Consider the following 20,201-nt stretch of genomic DNA (forward strand, 5'->3'; position numbering starts at 1 on the left):
GTGGTGATAAATCTTTACCTTTTCATTTTTCCATGCAATGATTAGAAGTAAAAAGAGGAAAATTACCAACTATCTTGATACGTGTGTTTTGACAACATGAAAACACTTAAAAATGGAGAAAATACTATTTTCGTTCCACTAAAAATATGAAACTTATCTTTTTAGAACATGATTTCACATATTTTTCTTATCTTTTATCCATATAAAAATTCACTATTTATAAAAAAATTATCTTTAATTCAATCTTAACCACTCGTCCATACATTGATGAGACTTTTTATCCCGTACATAAAAATCACCATCCATTTTATTAAAATATGTGCCCATATACTCGCATATATACATGATCGAAGTGAGCAAGTCGGGTCCTCGATTGCACTCGGAGATAATTGTCATTTAACAATATTGTGATAAAAATATAACTATGTTAATTAATGGTGTGATTAGTGCAGATAATTTACACACTTTGTGATAAAAATATAACTATGAAAGGAAAGTTAATTTCTATCAAGTTTGATTAGTGCAGAGAATAGAAAAATCATTTTGAAAGGAAAATATTCCAAGTTTGAATTCAATGGATAGTGATTATAAAGTGTGTTCATCTTGTTTAGTATGATTAATGATAAAATGAATGAATGCTCTTGAAAAATTCATCAAATTAAACCAAACACCCTCTTAGAATATAACGAAAAAATAAGTAAACATGCAGTTGAATCAAATATGTAACGTGCCTACCATAATCATAGTGACGCAAATGAACCCTAATTTGATAAATTTTCTAAATTGGGTAAAGAAAAACTCATTGTGTTACATTACTAACAAAAATTAGGTAAATTTAATACAGAAACAGATAAGCTAACATCAGTCATAAAAAAAATACTAGAAACAGAGACGAGCTCTATAAATATACAGTCGATGCATTAAACAAACAGATAGAAATACAACGATAGTTATCGCGATAAATTAGTAAATATATACCCCTATGATCAGGAGTTCTATTCAGGCATTTTTCAGTCCATTTGATAGGGGCAGAAGCATAAGGATAAGTAGGTCGTGAGGTGATGAATCTCCGGTGAAAAAATGGCGGGAAAGTTAACGAGATTGCAGTCAGTCGGTTGTGAAGTCGAGTTCATCATTTTGCTGTCCAGGGGAGTGGGCAGAAGATAAAACAATTCAACATTTGGCATTCCTGATTCATACAACATCATAAAAGCAAGTAAAATGAACATACCTTTAGCCAGGGATTACAAATTGGGACAACTTCGCATCAAGAAAAGATCTGAATCGCCTTCAGTGGTGAATGGTCTAGTTTAGCGCCTTGTGGAATGCAACCTGCAACAAGAGAGAGAGAGTTTTATGATTTATCTACCTAGCAAGTAGCACGGTCCTGAGGTACGAAGAATTGGTCGCTTTGCAGTAATTACTTGGATGAATGAACAAAGAGAACAATGGCCTCAAGCATATGAATAAAAACTACACAGAATCTCGTTTCTGATGTTGAGAGCAGGATTTGCATTGCATGGATTACAGCCTACTGCAAATTAGTTGGCATGGAAATGAGAGAGTATAGTGTACATACCGAGGTTGATGTCTTCAGCAGCTCCCTTATGGCCATAGTTGCGTAACATGAAGCTGGGAGGGTAAAACCCAACTTGAGGGCCGTCTGGCTTTCCTCGGTTTGTATATCATCTTTAATGCCTGCTGAAAGCTCAGTCTCATTGTTGCATTTTTCTGCCTCCAATCTGCAATCATGAGGGTTTTCCTTTTCATCCGAATCTCTGACAATTGGGGCTGCACGTGACTTGGCAATAATGTCCAAATCTGTCTCCGCCAGTGGCAGATTTGGATCCGTGTACTTGAGCAATTCCCTGCCGATTAAGTACATTAAATTTTCAAGAATCAAGAAGACCATCAGCTCTAAAAGGAGTGTAGCCAAGAGTTAAGATTACCATTCAAAATCCTTAGGCTTTTGAAACACCCGCCTATATGCTCCAGTCATATTGGTTAATGAAAACTCCCTACAAGCAGCAGGCAACGTAGAATGGTGAAAGCATCCTCGAAAGCTGACTAAAAATCAAGAACAAAAGGTACTACAGAAGAATTGAAATATGTTTTTGGTGGGTACAGGTGGCAGAAAGGAGAGAAGAGAATCAGTGAAGATTAAGTGAAATAGCAATAAAGATGATTTTTGAGACGATAGGACAAGAAAAGATAAAATTATAAAGCTGACAATGAAATAGGGGATAAATCGGTTCCCTTTTATTATGTCAAAAGGACCTCTTTGCAACAATGTCTAGCTTTCAGAGTCACCTGTCACCCATCCTTACGCAGGGGGTCGAAGTTTATCACTTATCTAAGTCCAAAACACCCATGTACATTATGCTAACTAGAATGAAATTCAATACTTAAAAATCATGTGAATTACTCACTTTGAATTGTGTGCACTCTCAGTCAAGCTGATACCATCCTGACAAGCAAGCACATTAAGATTTGTGAGGAAATGCACGAGAGAGAGAGAGTGCGAGAGTTATATAAACTAGTATTTCCCCCCATCCGATGCATGTATTTCAATTTTATAAGCCAAATTATTATATATCAAAAGAAAAATCAGTTAATTGTAAAAATAGAAATTGAAATACATAAGCATATAGTGTACGTCCAATTAAATAATAAATTCGCATATAGCATAACATGTCAAAATAAACATAACAATAAAATGTTTATCTTTAACAGACATGAAAGCATCTGTCTTATCCATGATTTTTTGTATTGATACATACACTTATTCTCAGAATAATGTTCTAGCTTTTTGTGATGATACACTGATTTCTGAAAAAAGTTCATGAGCACGTTGATATGGACTATAAAGAGAATCCGTAAGAGAACTATACAGCTACAAATAGTTAATGAAGAAGCCTACATATTTGTCATATTTTCATCTAGTATGAGTCTCTCACTTATAATCTACATATGAATTAAATAGGCAGGATAAAGAGTAAAAAACTTCACCTTTTTTGCCAAGTCATGATAGATTTTTCCAATTTCATTTGATGGATAAGATACTCTTGACCTGGTGAATGCATTAAAGAAGCTTAAGGCAGCCATATATATCAACCTCCTTAAATTGGGGAAATTTTTAGGTGATTGGGAAAAGAAAAGAATATCAAGATTTCTAGGATTCAGCCAAACTTTACCCAGGTAAAGGAAGGACAATATCTTCAATAGAATACTTCTCAGCAGCAATATCCTCCTCACTTATAACCTGTATAAATAGAAGTCAGTACTAAGTGGAGTAATACAGATTCTCTATCATGATCATATGCAGGCTATGCATCTTAAGAGCTGGCTATAAATAGAAGTACGTATAACCTGTTCATTAATTTTAGTTTGAAATTACCCATTAAGAGCTGGTGTAGAAAGACTTCCAGAACAGTACCTTAACAGATGCATTTTTCACTTCAGAAAGATCGGACAGTGGTATGTCCTCAAGATCACAATCAATGTGTGTATCATCGCCACCATCAACTTCACACTCCAAAATAGATGTTATCGTTTCTTTGTCACCCTCTTCTTCTTTGCAGTATACTAAATCACCCAACACAACCTGGTGAAACCCTACATTTGTTTTATAAGGCATAGAAGAATCATGAATTAAATATCTTGTAGATTGGTCTCTCCCACAAGTTAAATCATTAAGAACCTGAGTTTCTCAAATACAACGAGAGAATAATATGTTCAATAAGGTCAGCTTTCCCTAAAGGACTTCTGTTGATGCACTTGAACAAAACCTAACGCCAGGAAAATATTTTTTGTTTCTTCCCTTTAACCTGAGGACAGTAGTCTTGCATTTAATCTACAATTTATTCACTAAGGGAGTAGGTTATGCTTTATTTGTGATTGTCTTAGGAATAATTAAGTTCGCAAATGATTAATTGATCTGAATTTGTTTAGTTTCCAATTCCTTTGAAACCAAAGCTCTAGGGTATTTCCTTATCTATTTGAATTTCCATTGTCTTCACAGTTTTATTTTATTTGCAAGATTTAGTTATAAAAACCAACTCTAAATCCCATAGTCTAGATAGAGGATTACACTTCGGATAATAGTAAGTCGTAATATTTTAGTCTTTGTGCATATGACCTTGCTCACCGCTTTATACAATTGCACCAATGCACTTACAGTGCTAATAATTTAAGCGAAAAAGCAAGACAACTTTCCGTGCACATTTAAGCTAAGGGTTGAGTAGGAGGAGAAACTATCGCCGCTATAGGCAAAGGAGCAGAGTGTAACTTATTTGGAGAAGTAGTGCTAGTATGAGGAAAAAATGGAAGAGATTCAAAGAAGGTGACATCGGCACAGACATAGTGACGTTTGGTAAGAGGGTCAAGACATCTATACCCTTTCTGTGTTCTAGAATACCCGAGAAAAACACACTTAATAGAACGAGGAGATAACTTATCTAACCCAGGACTTAGATCATGAACAAAACAAACACACCCAAAAATGCGAGGAGGGACAGGGTAAAGAGGTTTGTCAGGATGAAGATACGAAAAAGGAATATCTCCATGAAGCACACTAGAAGGCATTCTATTAATGAGAAAACATGCCGTAAGAACAGGATCACCCCATAACCACTTAGGAACCCGCATATGAGACATAAGAGTACGAACAACATCCAAAATATGATGGTGTTTTCGTTCTGCAACTCCATTTTGTTGGGAAGTATGTGAGCAGGAAGTTTGATGAATTATGCCACGAGAATCACAAAAAGATGAAATAGATTTTTGAGTGAATTCAAAAGCATTATCAGTGCGAAGAATACGCAAATCGACGGAATATTGAGTTTTTATTTCATGATTAAAAGAGTTTAGTATAGCAGGGAATCCAGTTCTCTGTTTGAGCAAATACACCCATGTCATACGCGAATAATCATCAACCAAGACCATAAAATATCTGAAACCCCCTCTAGACTCAACTCGACTCTGACCCCAAACATCACAATGAACAAGCTCAAAAGCAAAAGAACTACGTTTATCAATTCTAGAAGGAAAAGATGTGCGATGGTGCTTGCCCAACTCACAAGACTCACATTGAAATTCAACAGACGAAGTAGGAATTAAACTGCGAAGACTAGACGGCGACGGATGACCAAGGCGACAATGCCACTGATATGGAGTCACGGTGGCAGAGAGAGCACGCGAAGGTGTAGGAATACCAGAATCCAAGTAGTAAACCCCGTCACGCTCATGTCCTCCACCAATCGTCCTCTTCGTCTGCAGGTTCTAAAAGGTAACAAAAAAAGTGACAGAGCAATTGTGAGTTTTGGTAAGTTGACTAACCGATAATAAGCTAACGGGAAATTTAGAAGCAAACATGACATTGTTAAGAGTTAATTGAGGAGTAGGACGGACAACACCACTCCCCGTCACCGAAGAATAGGTGCCATCAGCGACACGGACAGAAGGTAATGATGAAGGAGTAAAAGATGTCAAAAGAGATTTAGTACCAGTAATATGGACAGAGGCACCAGAATCTACCAACCAAGACTTACCATGAGACACTGCAAACGCACCTGCAGAAGCAACTATAGGAGAGACTGCACTAGTAGATGGAGCAGTACCAGATGACAAATTGATGGATTGGATCAGTTTGTCGTATTGAGCCCGTGAGAGCGAGACCGTATCATCACTGGAGGAAGACTGAGGATCAGGAACAACTGTATGAGCCCGACCTGGTTTGCCAAAGGTTTTCCAACAATTTTCAGAAGTGTGGTTGGTTCGGTGGCAATACTCACAATAACGATCAGAACCGCGACCTCGGCCTCGTTCACCACTACGGCCACGAACACGATCACCGTAAGAACTTTGACCGTGAGCATAATTTTGATTCTGAACAGCCTGGCTGGAGGGCGAAAAAAAGGCACTAACATGAGAATTCTGACCGCGAGCAGCCATGGCAGAAAAATTAGGTGAAATAGCATCATCGGTACGACCAGTGGAAGCCCGCAACACACGAGATAAGGCATTGGATAATGATGGAACATTATCACTTGATAACAGGCTATCACGAACTGGTCGGAGATCAGCATCCAAACCTGATAAGAATTTGGCCACCATGAACTCTTCCCAATGTGTGGCCCGCTGAGTGACAAAACAGGATAGTGGATGATAAACAAGAATTTCATCAGCAAGTCCCTTGAGTATAGAGAAATAGTCATTAACTGATTGGCCAGACTGAGTATGAGAGAAAAGTTTCTCATATAACTCGAAGACACGAGATACGTTCTTGTCATTGGAATACATCTGCCGCAATGTATCCCACATGTTCTTAGCAGTTTCTAAGAACATGATATTCTTACTAACAGAGTCTTCAAGACTATTCAAAAGCCAAGTCATGACAGCACAATCGTCGTCACTCCAGGCATAATATTTGAGATCCGTATAAGCAACTGGATCACTTAGAACATGTGTTTTCTTTTTCTGAGAGCCTAAGAACAATAGAAAGGCACGAGACCAGAGAAGATAATTGGAACCATTCAATTTTATGGTAGTTCCTAGGGCAACGGATTTTGAATCAGACATGATGTAAAAGGATTAGAAAACTCAAACCCTATATAGCGAATAGACAGCAGCGGTGGCTGAGAACAAAAGCTAGAGAGGGAGGCTGTAGCGACGGGGAGACCCGAGCAGTAATAGTAGTGCCAGCCGGAGAGAAGGACGGCCGGAGAGATGAAGGAAAACAAAGAAGAAAAAATTTTCTGATGTGGAAGATCAGACAATGCTGCAACCACAGAGCATACTTATAGGAATAGTACAAGAGAAAGAAAAGAAAAAGGAAAAAACTATTCATAAATACGTACAATACTATTCATAATACAGACTGTATTTCCTATTCATGTTAATAGTACAGTAGAAAAAATTATCAGGTATCTAACATGCTCTGATACCATGTAGAGAATAAAGATATAAAACATATTGAAGAAGAAGAAGTAGGAAGGTGTATTTATACTCTGTGGTTGCAGCATTGTCTGATCTTCCACATCAGAAAATTTTTTCTTCTTTGTTTTCCTTCATCTCTCCGGCCGTCCTTCTCTCCGGCTGACACTACTATTGCTGCTCGGGTCTCCCCGTCGCACAGCCTCCCTCTCTAGCTTTTGTTCTCAGCCACCGCTGCTGGCACTACTATTGCTTTCATGTCTGATTCAAAATCCGTTGCCCTATGAACCACCATAAAATTGAATGGTTCCAATTATCTTATTTGGTCTCGTGCCTTTCTATTGTTCTTAGGCTCTCAGAAAAAGAAAACACATGTTCTAAGTGATCCAGTTGCTTATACGGATCTCAAATATGATGCCTGGATTGCCGACGATTGTGCTGTCATGACTTGGCTTTTGAATAGTCTTGAAGACTCTGTTAGTATAAATATATCATGTTCTTAGAAACTGCTAAGAACATGTGGGATACATTGCGGCAGATGTATTCCAATGACAAGAACGTATCTCGTGTCTTCGAGTTATATGAGAAACTTTTCTCTCATACTCAGTCTGACCAATCAGTTAATGACTATTTCTCTATACTCAAGGGACTTGCTGATGAAATTCTTGTTTATCATCCACTATCCTGTTTTGTCACTCAGCGGGCCACACAGTGGGAAGAGTTCATGGTTGCCAAATTCTTATCAGGTTTGGATGCTGATCTCCGACCAGTTCGTGACAGCCTGTTATCAAGTGATAATGTTCCATCATTATCCAATGCCTTATCTCGTGTGTTGCGGGCTTCCACTGGTCGTACCGATGATGCTATTTCACCTAATTTTTCTGCCATGGCTGCTCGCGGTCAGAATTCTCATGTTAGTGCCTTTTTTCGCCCTCCAGCCAGGCTGTTCAGAATCAAAATTATGCTCACGGTCAAAGTTCTTACGGTGGTCGTGTTCGTGGCCGTAGTGGTGAACGAGGTCGTGGCCGAGGTCGCGGTTCTGATCGTTATTGTGAGTATTGCCACCGAACCAACCACACTCCTGAAAATTGTTGGAAAACCTTTGGCAAACCAGGTCGGGCTCATACAGTTGTTCCTGATCCTCAGTCTTCCTCCAGTGATGATACGGTCTCGCTCTCACGGGCTCAATACGACAAACTGATCCAATCCATCAATTTGTCATCTGGTACTGCTCCATCTACTAGTGCAGTCTCTCCTATAGTTGCTTCTGCAGGTGCGTTTGCAGTGTCTCATGGTAAGTCTTGGTTGGTAGATTCTGGTGCCTCTGTCCATATTACTGGTACTAAATCTCTTTTGACATCTTTTACTCCTTCATCATTACCTTCTGTCCGTGTCGCTGATGGCACCTATTCTTCGGTGACGGGGAAGTGGTGTTGTCCGTCCTACTCCTCAATTAACTCTTAACAATGTCATGCTTGCTTCTAAATTTCCCGTTAGCTTATTATCGGTTAGTCAACTTACCAAAACTCACAATTGCTCTGTCACTTTTTTTCCTACCTTTGTTACCTTTTAGAACCTGCAGACGAAGAGGACGATTGGTGGAGGACATGAGCGTGACGGGGTTTACTACTTGGATTCTGGTATTCCTACACCTTCGCGTGCTCTCTCTGCCACCGTGACTCCATATCAGTGGCATTGTCGCCTTGGTCATCCGTCGCCGTCTAGTCTTCGCAGTTTAATTCCTACTTCGCCTGTTGAATTTCAATGTGAGTCTTGTGAGTTGGGCAAGCACCATCGCACATCTTTTCCTTCTAGAATTGATAAACGTAGTTCTTTTGCTTTTGAGCTTGTTCATTGTGATGTTTGGGGTCAGAGTCGAGTTGAGTCTAGAGGGGGTTTCAGATATTTTATGGTCTTGGTTGATGATTATTCGCGTATGACATGGGTGTATTTGCTCAAACAGAGAACTGGAGTCCCTGCTATACTAAACTCTTTTAATCATGAAATAAAAACTCAATATTCTGTCGATTTGCGTATTCTTCGCACTGATAATGCTTTTGAATTCACTCAAAAATCTATTTCATCTTTTTGTGATTCTCGTGGCATAATTCATCAAACTTCCTGCTCACATACTTCCCAACAAAATGGAGTTGCAGAACGAAAACACCGTCATATTTTGGATGTTGCTCGTACTCTTATGTCTCATATGCGGGTTCCTAAGTGGTTATGGGGTGATCCTGTTCTTACGGCATGTTTTCTCATTAATAAAATGCCTTCTAGTGTGCTTCATGGAGATATTCCTTTTTCGTATCTTCATCCTGACAAACCTCTTTACCCTGTCCCTCCTCGCATTTTTGGGTGTGTTTATTTTGTTCATGATCTAAGTCCTGGGTTAGATAAGTTATCTCCTCATCTATTAAGTGTGTTTTTCTCGGGTATTCTAGAACACAGAAAGGGTATAGATGTCTTGACCCTCTTACCAAACGTCACTATGTCTGTGCCGATGTCACCTTCTTTGAATCTCTTCCATTTTTTCCTCATACTAGCACTACTTCTCCAAATAAGTTACACTCTGCTCCTTTGCCTATAGCGGCGATAGTTTCTCCTCCTACTCAACCCTTACCAGTGTATACCCGTCGTCCTCGTCCCGCACCAGTTCCATAGACTTGTTGCTGAACCGGTCTCATGTTCTCCACCCGAGTTATCTTCTTCAGCAGATTCTGAGGATGAACCAACCTGCCAACACAGATGACTTACCTATCGCTATACGCAAAGGTAAACGTACTTGTACCACTCGCCATCCAATGTCTAACTATGTCTCTTTTTGCCTGTTTGAGTCTTTCTTTTCGGTCTTTTGCTCTTTCCCTTTTCTCTACAATTATTCCAACTTATTACCTTGAGGCACTCAAACATCCGCATTAGAAGGCTGCTATGGATGAGGAGATGTGTGCCCTTTTATCTCGTGGCACTTGGGTTCTAGCAACTGCTCCTGTTTCTGCTGTTATTGTTTCTTGTCGTTGGGTGTTCACTATCAAGTTTCTTGCTGAAGGTACCATTGATCGGTACAAAGCCCGCCTTGTAGCAAAAGGTTTTACACAGACTTATGGTGTGGATTACTTTGAGACATTCTCTCCCACCGCTCGCTTAAACTCCATTCGCATCTTGTTCTCCTTGGCTGTTAATCTTTCTTGGCCTATGTATCAGCTTGATGTGAAGAATGTTTTTCTCTATGGCGATATATCTCTAACTGTTTATATGGAGCAACCTCCCGGGTATGTTGCTCAGGGGGAGGATTCTACTAAGGTGTATTGTCTTAAGAAGGCTATTTATGGTCTTAAGCAAAGTCCGAAGGCATGGTTTGACAAGTTTAGTAGTGTTCTCAGCAAAATTGGGTTTAAGCAATGCAAGTCTGACCACTCTGTTTTTGTGCGCCATCAAGCCTCTGAAATTGTCATTCTCGTTGTCTATGTCGATGACATCCTTATATCTGGAAGTGATGTACAAGGAATTGCTGATACAAAGACATACTTGCAAGAACAATTCGTTATTAAGGATTTGGGACGTCCCAAGTACTTCTTGGGAATTGAAATTGCTCACAGCAAGTATGGAATTTCTTTGTCTCAGCAGAAGTATGCTACTGATTTACTTAAAGAAACCGGGTTGTTGGGAACGAAGCCGGTTGATACTCCTATGGATATTGACCCGAATGTCTGGGATGAGAGTGAAGATTTCTTGGAGGACAAATCTAAGTACAGACGTCTTGTTGGGAAACTTATCTACTTGACAGTGACACGGCCTGATATTTCTTTTGCGGTTGGTTTGGTTAGTCGTTTCTTGGATAAGCCTAAACAAGTTCATTGGGAAGCTGCTATTCGAATTCTTCGATATATCAAGAAATCTCCGGGAAAAAGATTGTTTTTTTAAAAAAATGGTCATCTAAAAATTGAAGGGTACTCTGATGCTGATTATGCTGGCTCTAAAATTGATCGGAAATCGACATCTGGATACTGTACTTACTTGGGTGGAAATTTGATAACTTGGAGGAGCAAGAAACAACAAACAGTTGCTAGATCTTCAGCCAAGGCTGAGTATAGAGCTATGGCTCATACTGCAACTGAGATGATTGGTGTGAAGAATCTGCTTTGGGAATTAGGATTCATTTTCAATGAACCGTTACCCATGCACTGTGATAACCAAGCAGCTATTTACATTGCTAACAATCCAGTTTTTCATGAACGGACTAAACATATTGAGGTTGACTGCCATTTCATTCGTGAGTGTGTATTGAACCAAACTATTTCTACTCCGTTCACTTCTTCGTCAGATCAAATTGCTGATATCTTCACTAAACCGTTGGGAGGCAAGCGTTTCTCTGAGTTGTGTATCAAGCTGAATATGATTAACATATATGCTCCAGCTTGAGGGGGAGTGTTATGAATAGTAATAAGTATCCCACATTGATTTAGTGTTCCTAGTTGTGATAGTTCTCTTACATATAAATATGTACTCTTATCTCCAATATAAATACACCTTCCTACTTCTTCTTCTTCAATATGTTTTATATCTTTATTCTCTACATGAATTTTTGGTGATGTTGTTTGGCATCACAAATACCTCAACCACTTCCCAATCTAACTATTACAATTGTTTTTTGCACTCACCTTTGCAAATATGTACAGTTTTTTAAATCCTAATCAGCAGTGCTATGTAGGCAGCTCATTTATATCACCATGTGAAAGAGATAACAAAAAACTTGAAAGCCTACATACCATAATTTTGTACTCTCATACTAGCTGCATGGTTCCATAAATAGCTTTGATAACTATGTACAAACCTGAAAGTTGAAACACACCATATCACTAAAGGCAAAGAATGATTTAATTACATAATCTTTTAACACAATAATACTTGAACAAGTGCATAGCCATAAATCTTCTTACAACTTAAACACAAACATCTAAATACAAAGATACTTCAAATGAGTGTCATTTGGAACATAAATCTTTATAGAAGTTGTGAAACTTGAAATCTGAGCATCTACTACATAAAGAACTTCACTATTGTGAGAAAATGCATGGAAGCTATTGTGTGAAAACTAACAAAGTAGAACATGTATATGGTGACTTGAATCCATACGGTGTCTAGATGCCCTTGTCTGAACACAAAGCCAAAGAAGAAATAGTGGCACCATAATTTTTCAATGGATGGGGGCAATGAATAACTTTGCAGAAGGATAAAGGTGTGATTAACCATATGTATGAATAAATGATGGACCATTAATAGGAGTGTGCTTATCTTAGAAATTATGGATAGGCATTCCAAAGCTTCAATCATTATTTATCAAGGTTCTTTTGAACAAACAGTGCTGAAATTTGTAATATAGCCACCGACTATGAAACAACAGAATTGGCATTTGGCCTCGTGTTGAACAAATTTTGAATTGCCAGATGCTTTGACAATGGTTCTTGTATACCACAAAGTACTTGTTTACTTCTAATGTTCTACTTAAGCTGATTGGCAACTCAGTCATATGTCAGAATTCATTTAATCATCTGAAGACTGAAATGATAGGAGTTGAAAATTCTGGAAACTAATCAGTTTTAAGATTGAGAGTAATTGATTCTGTGAGGCCCATCCCAAAAATTAGAAAGATACTCTTTTCACCATAACATATGGATCCTATCTAACTAATATTCTCCTGACACTAGTTAACACATCTAAGTATCTTTCAAGCAAGCAAAGTCAATATTTATAAACCAAAATAGTGACAAAGGGCCAAAGGCAAATGCAGATAGACAATACACAACATGAAGCCTGTAATAATACTTACATCATTCTCAATGTCCTAGGTATTGCCAACAAAGCTTGTAAGCAATTTCCAGGGCACTTTTGGAAGCACTGCAGCTGAATATCAAGAAAATGAAGTCGTTGTCACAAATAACAGATACAGACAAAATTGTAGAACTATGATTCGATCAAGTCAGAGATGAATGAGATAGTTTGAAAAGCATACGTAAAATAGCACATGCATTCCTAATAAGTTAATACGATGACCTAAAGCTTAAAAATGTTTGCTTCAAACATAAGCTTAAACTGACTCTTACCATCTTTCTCTACCTATAGTTTACCTATAATGGCTTATCCGTGGTAGCTTGAACTTTTTTACATATGTACATTACATGAGTACATACAAACACGAGCACTTTGATGGAATTCAGTCAAATAGGAAGTGGTGATCAAAATGCATGCTCAATCCGAGGGGCCATATGAATGAAGCGCGGATTACATCACAACTCAAATATGGGTATGAGTTTTATGAAATCAGTAATGAGTATAGATGTTTCAGGATGTTGAAGGTATGAGGGTTCTGTAGGTCATGAACCACTTAAAGTATATTCTCATAAGACAATGTTTTGAGGTTGTAATGTTGTTGCACAGATCACCTGAACGAACCTCGTACAAAAGCTACTTCAGACAAGTTTATTCTACCTATACCTCAATTAAAGCATAAAGGAGAATATGGTGCCCTTTTAGTCACTAATCCTACCTCTGTAAAACAAAACAACTTGTCACCAATATCATTTGTATGCTAACAATTGCATTAATAAACTAGATGCAACATATAAAACTAAATAAACCTACTAGATCAGCCTTATGGGCATTTTGAGTGTTCAGCTGGCAATGAGTGGCCATGAGACAGGAATTTTCTGCAAACTACTTAGATTTTTCTAATTTGTCTGTACAAGTTAATGAGAAAGCATAATCAGCCAGGTTTCTTAAATGATCCGGCAGGGCCACAGGGTGGGTATAGATTTGCACAGTTGCAAAGGTACCAACTATCAAATCGTGATCATCAGATGAGGAACTTAAAGGAAATAAAAAATAATCAGAGACAGAGGATGGAGAAGTTGTCTAATGCTAGTCTTAAATCTTCCAAGCTTCAACTGTCTTTTACACACTTCAGGAAGAAAGCTTGAGTGTAGGATGATCATTCTTTTCAAAACATATTCCCTGCCATCGTTTCATAATTGCCTTTTTTTGTTGATTCAGAAGGTCACATTCAAATGTCAACATGTAGTTGGATGACATTGCCATAAATTAGGGTATAAAATGCATAATACAGGACTTACAATAGCACGTTCTGCAACAAGATATCGTGGTAGCTGCCTTAAAGTACCCTCAATGTCACCACTCTCCTTGTAATATTCTCTTATCTTTCTTGTGGCATCCTTCTGTGATCAAATATCTTAGTCAAGAAGAAACATGCAACAATTTAACAAGGCCATTCTTTTTCAAGAATATGTAAACATGTGAACAGCAATGCAAAAGGATATCTCCTTCTCGCGGCTCCAGAACCATGCTAACAGCAGTTTTCCATTCTCCTCGCAGTAATGCAGCTCCAATGAGATGGGTTGCTATAGAACTGCTTCCAAAGCGCTGAAAACACCAAGTGTCATGGTCAATTTGAGCAGAAAGGAAGAGTTTTCAACTTCATGTAGAACAAACACCATCCACGGTAAAAAGTTGATAGCTTAAGTCAGAGATACAAGCGGGCATATTTAAGGTCTCAGGGGAAGCTAATTTCTCCTAACTGATTATGATGTCCTTTATCAGCTTTATCTTAAATAAGGAAAAAGCTTGCTTAAGGGATTCATGCATCAAAGTGGGGTATCCTTCAAGGCACACAACATAAAATCAGAGAGACTTTGATACGATCATGTTCAGAGAGTAAAGAACAGTGAATTAGATCAATTCTGGATTATTTTGTATTGCACATGTGAACTATCATAATAGATGACGAGTTTTTGGTAACTCCTGAGAATCTAGAGTGGGTTTTTGTCAGTCATCTACATCGGATGCATTTGTTGGTTCAGATTAGCTTAAAGAGAACTAGGAATATGCTTAGATAGCTACAAAGCTTTCAATAAGCATATATTATTAACCAACATAGGGACAGGGGTAAACTAGGAGGTTGGATTTAATAAGTTAAATTTTAAAGTAGCAACTGAAGTTTCTCGTTTGTAGGATTTGTCAAAATGTCCCATGTGTTATTATGGAGCCTAAAATTGCTCTCAGTCTGTAATCTAAATGATTTAACAATATGCACAGAATTCAAAACTTATAGCAGGAGAGTATACTCGGATCCATTAAATAACCTGCAAACCAAAATAGTTGATAAATCCATTCTTCCCTAAGGCAGTAGCAGCTGCTCTGATAATATCTTCATTCTCAGCACTGATGCTTCTGCAAACATGGAAAATGGTAACTCTGAATTGTAGATTCAATATGCATAGCCTCATAGTGTGTAATTCAATTAGTATCTTGACATTTCATGTCTTCAGAGATTATCACCTTAATGTAATTGTGAATCTATTTCCTTGGAGCTGCCCAAGAACAAGTCCTTCGTTAACATGGCTAGAAACAAAGAAAACTCATCATAATAGTACAGAATAATAATACATGATCTATAGCTAGTCTAGTCATTATCATTTGCTTACCAGAAGTTTCCAACTTTAATACCAATCAATTTCTCATTAAGTGCAGCTAACCTACTTGCCCGCTGCTTGAAAACCGTAACCTACATGCAAAAAAAAAAAAAAGTAAGAAGTATGTATCAACTGATATCATCTTCAGAAATTCCAACTTTAGGTTTTGATTCCATTCATAAAATTATTATTTTCTGTAATTTTCATCACAATAGATCCGAGATGATTATTTTTGAGGAGTTGGACAGGGTGAGAATAATTTGAATATTGACAATTACCTTCGAGCTCAAAGTTATTACAATTACCAGAAATGAGAATTTATATCTAACTGTGACCAAAGAAAGAAGGATTATTTAAACTAAAGAACTCAACCTGTAGGAATTCCATTACTAGCTTCCAGAATTCGGTTTAATATGTTTGTGGGTTTTTTTTTTGGGGTTGAGCTAGGGAGGGGTATAAACAAATGCTGAAGAACTTATATGGAGTAGAAAAAATAAATGAAATCACCCTCTGAGTGGATACTGAACGTTTATCCTTTGTGCCAGCAAAACCAAATGACCTGGGCTGCCAACCAAGGAAATTGGAAGACATAATAATTTCAGGTTATACATCATAGGAAACAAACAATGTAAGAGAAAATGAACTAGATGGAACAGATGTTGCATTAAGCTATTGATCAATAATATCCAAACTAAGCGGTGAAGCAAGAAACTACTGAGTAGCAACTTACAGATCCCCATAAATATTTCAAGTACCTTAGTGCCAAGCATCTTTGCAAGGAGCCCTAGGGCCTCTTGTGTATCCTTGTTCTCCTTGTAAAGATGAAACCTGCGAATATAATAACAACCCCTATAATCAGATTACATTACTTACAAAGAGCTATGATGAGCTTTAGGGCAAACAATGCTTTTTCAAAAATCAGCTTATCGTTATTAAACTATCCGAATTACAAACTCATTAGAAGAAATGAACATTGGCCACATGTTTGAAAAGATACTGAATCCTAATCCATTAGTTTCATTCATTGCAACAGAAAATAGAGAACATAAGACTAACTGTAAATATTTAAACTCAAGACACCTGTACCACTACAATGAGGATAAACCTTAAGCAACCAGCTAATGGAAAAAGTTTAACAGCCCATGCCTCGTTGAAAATGCCAGACTACAGAATCACATGAATATCATTCTCGTCAATCAACCTCCAGGCTCAAGGCACTTTTACCCCCCTGTGATGTTAGATTAAGCTAATAATGAAAATCGTGAAAAGCATACTCTGCTTTCTCAATTTTAACATGGGACAAGGGTGAAAGGAAATATCATTTACACCTTCAACTTGTGCAATGGTATCCTACATCCCCTTATTACTCCAACACATAGCTCCAAAATAGTAACTATATCAAAATGGTTTTCATGTGTCACGCTCCTTTGTGAAACTTAAAACATTTTTGGGGGACATTCCTCAACATGTTATTTTGCTTTAATCACAAAATTTTCATATAATATTTTCTTTTCTATAGCCAATTGCCCAGTTTTCTGAAGGATCTTGGAGACACAAAAGCAAGATCAGACATTTTTAGTCAGTGATACTTCTATGTATGATAAAAATTAAAAAAGTAAAATAAAATGGATAGAGGAGGCATCACCTAAGAAACTTGCCAAGATTTTCTGGCCAACTACCATCTGAGCCTCTAGAATCGTATGGTTTATCATTTCGGTCTTTTCTTTTCCTGGAGTTCCTTCCCCTGCCATTATTACTTCCTGAATTCAATCGCACACGAATACACTTTGATGAAGAATCAGGCCCATCCACTGTGTCAGTAACAAGAAATTTCATTCTTTCCTTGAAGAAGTTATGAACAGCCTGAAAAAATCATGCTTTGATGAACAAGAAAGAATGACATATCAATCTAAGAAGTACTAAACTCAGCAGAATTTGTTCACCATACAGTTCGATGAGATTTGTCAGAGCTTGGAGAAAGAACAATAGATTCATCATTGTTGATAACTCCTGAAACAACTTGATCGATGAGTTTTTTCAATTTCTCAACATCAGAATCACCAGCAAGAGCTCGGAACGATTCTATCTCATGGGTATAATCACTATCCTGTAAATCAGCTAATTTTCCTTTCTTTTCCACGGCAATCTATCAGATGAAATTTAAGTCAGTATACTGCATATTCTTCCATGCATGATTTCTCGTGAAATAACTAAGAACTAAGTGCACCTCCAATGGAGAGTCCAGCGTAGTTAAATGAACAACATTTCCATCCAAACCCACTTCATTTACAATAAAATCTGAATATCTGAAAAGGAGCAAAAAAGTAAGTACTTATGCCAGCTTCTGGAAATAAATGCATAAAGTTCTAGCAAATCCACTTACTTGAAAGATGCATAATGAAAAGGTAATGGCATTCATTTTTATTTCATAATCATAAATGCAAAGTTTCTTTCTATTTGTTGCTCTGCAACCAAACCCACAATTCAGCAATAGCAATCCAAACCCATTCGGTTATCAGCCATTTTAAGTTTCAATATCAAATAAAGTAAGGGATATAGTTGAATAACTTCGGTCAATTTACCTTCATCCATCAAAGTACACAAGAATGATTTATAAGCTATGGAAGCATAAAGAAAGGCAGCTTGTGTGCGATAGAGCCCACTAAATGTAAAATCATATCAGAACGCCATATACATATGCATCCTTGATATTTATAAAATTCTATTCTTTGTACATTGATTCAAATGGGACAACTACAATGAAGAATCACAGTAATAAATAGCATAACTGTAATCAATATCAACCCCAATAATTGGTGCTACTAATAATTTTAAAAAAAAAATTAATAAGGGAAAAACCTCTGCTTGAGAATTCCACGGAAGCCGGGGAGTTGAGAAATGTAGCAGAGGATACCAACTTGGGATTCTTCGACGGAATTCATGCTTATCTCCGGCCGGCGGGAGAAGGGTTTTAGGAAAGGGGAGATTTTGGGAAAGGGTTTAATATTTTTGAGTGAGGTTACAATTTGCCTTCTCAGCATTTAGCGGTTAAAATTTTAAACTATTCCAAATAATAAAGATATTTATGCATGAGATTTAAAGATAGTTTAAAAAAAAAAAACAATTGATCATGTTTTATCTTATCGTTGTTTATAAAATATCTCTAATTTTTATATATTTTATTAAAAGAGTGGTATGTATAGTTAGTCATAAACTAATTAAATAGGAAAAAAGTATTCATTTAAATTTTTAAAAACAAAGAAAAAATTAACTATTTTATTGTATTATTCACATTATAGTTGTTTTTTTTATAGTATTGATTTTGTTTTTAGAAAAATAAAAACATTTACAAAAACAGAGCTACAATGTGGAGAATATAAAAAAATAGCTAAAAAATAAATTTAGTTTTTTCATATTTAACTAGTTTGTGGCTAGCCATTCAGAAACCTCACATTTTTAATACTTTTTTAGAAAATATCCTCAACTTTTATTTTCCAATTCAAAAACTTCACAACTTTTAACATTTTTGAAACAATGTCCCAAATTTTTAATTTTTTTCAAAAGACATCTCAAAAACTTTTTTCTTTCAAAATATAGTGAGAGGTCACATAAATTCAACTGCAAAACTACGTGATCGTCTTTCCCGGCTGTTAACGATACTAATTTACTATCTAACCTGCAAATCAATCTATGTACGCACAAACATACACGGGGTTTGGTTAATGTCAAAACCACATTTTATCATGATAACATAGAACATAACATTGCAGTGAACGTACAAAAACTATTGCATTCAAACAAATTTTTGCTCTCTTCATAAGAGATGATACATACATCGTAAATTTTAATGAGAATGATTTTTCATTTTCTTTTAAATAAAAACTGTCAATTTGAATCTCTCCTTGCATACATAAGTATACATACAATTGGGGTTTAATTAATTTCACTACCTGGCCTATCAAATTAATCTATATATGCACATACTACTCACATAAGGCCGTGTTTGATAGGGGGCATAAGCCTTATATTACTTATTTAACTCGCCTAATATTTTGTTTGATGCAGTATTTCAATTACAAGTGAAGCCCGCAATTGTGAGAAGGCCCGCAACAAATAATAACAAATCTACTGTTCCAGCTCCATAATTGATCTCACCAACACCACCAGATTTTTAATCTCTTTGTCTACAGTACTTGATATTATAATTGAGGTTGTCGAATTTGTCCCTAAACACATTCATTGCTTGTTTATTTAAAGGGTAGTCTGGTCATTTTACAATCTAAGCAACATCATATTATATTCTATCAAACACATTGAGTTGTTATTTATACTTTAAAATTTGCTGTCAAACAACAACTTCGAGGTTATTTAGATTAGAATTTGTATTATTGTATTAAGAATCTCAGTAATCTGTATTAAGAATCTCATGATAATTAGTATATGTATTATTATCAAACACGGCCTAAATGTAAATATAATTAGGGTTTAATTAATTTTTATGGGCTGGGCTTCCTTGAGGCTCTTCATGAATCGCAAATGCTGCTTGGGTTGCTGCTGGATCAACTTGATCTTGGGGGCTCACCAACACCTCACCAGTCGGCTGAGTAAATGGCCCTTTTCACATCATTAAACATATTTCTATAATTAGTCCAATTTAAATATATGATCAATCATAAAAATAAAATAAAAAACTCAATAAACGATTCCCACATATTACTTGTAGTTGTATACAGATGTAAATTGTTTGCATTTGACTTATGCACTTTTGTGGTATTGGGCCCA

The 20,201-nt window shown here is 36.9% G+C and overlaps 1 protein-coding gene across 1 annotated transcript; it reads right to left on the minus strand.

Moving 5' to 3' along the window:
* Positions 1-856: 856 nt before the first annotated feature.
* LOC130984991 (multisubstrate pseudouridine synthase 7) lies at positions 857-18,453 on the minus strand. Its single transcript, XM_057907709.1, has 21 exons — positions 18,279-18,453; positions 17,647-17,725; positions 17,368-17,565; positions 17,065-17,282; positions 16,175-16,247; positions 15,927-15,983; positions 15,432-15,511; positions 15,286-15,348; positions 15,090-15,177; positions 14,267-14,370; positions 14,064-14,166; positions 12,764-12,837; positions 11,703-11,767; positions 3,437-3,615; positions 3,195-3,262; positions 3,010-3,070; positions 2,430-2,467; positions 1,950-2,018; positions 1,580-1,868; positions 1,232-1,332; positions 857-1,140 (listed from the first exon to the last, which is right to left on the minus strand). The coding sequence occupies exons 1-20, from the start codon at positions 18,359-18,361 to the stop codon at positions 1,306-1,308; spliced, it is 2,016 nt and encodes a 671-aa protein (XP_057763692.1). The 5' UTR covers positions 18,362-18,453; the 3' UTR covers positions 857-1,140; positions 1,232-1,305.
* Positions 18,454-20,201: the final 1,748 nt, after the last annotated feature.

This window comes from Salvia miltiorrhiza, chromosome 5 (genome assembly GCF_028751815.1).
Source record: "Salvia miltiorrhiza cultivar Shanhuang (shh) chromosome 5, IMPLAD_Smil_shh, whole genome shotgun sequence".
Lineage (NCBI taxonomy): Eukaryota > Viridiplantae > Streptophyta > Magnoliopsida > Lamiales > Lamiaceae > Salvia > Salvia miltiorrhiza.

Bases quoted from the DNA above. Each gene is read 5' to 3' on its own strand.
- LOC130984991 (XM_057907709.1), bottom strand. From the start codon at position 18,361: ATGAATTCCGTCGAAGAATCCCAAGTTGGTATCCTCTGCTACATTTCT. The intron at 15,512-15,926 runs GTGATTTCATTT...TTTTGCATGTAG, and splicing joins GTTCAGTATCCACTCAGAGG to GTTACGGTTTTCAAGCAGCG. The intron at 1,333-1,579 runs GTATGTACACTA...CTCTTGTTGCAG, and splicing joins TGCTGAAGACATCAACCTCG to GTTGCATTCCACAAGGCGCT.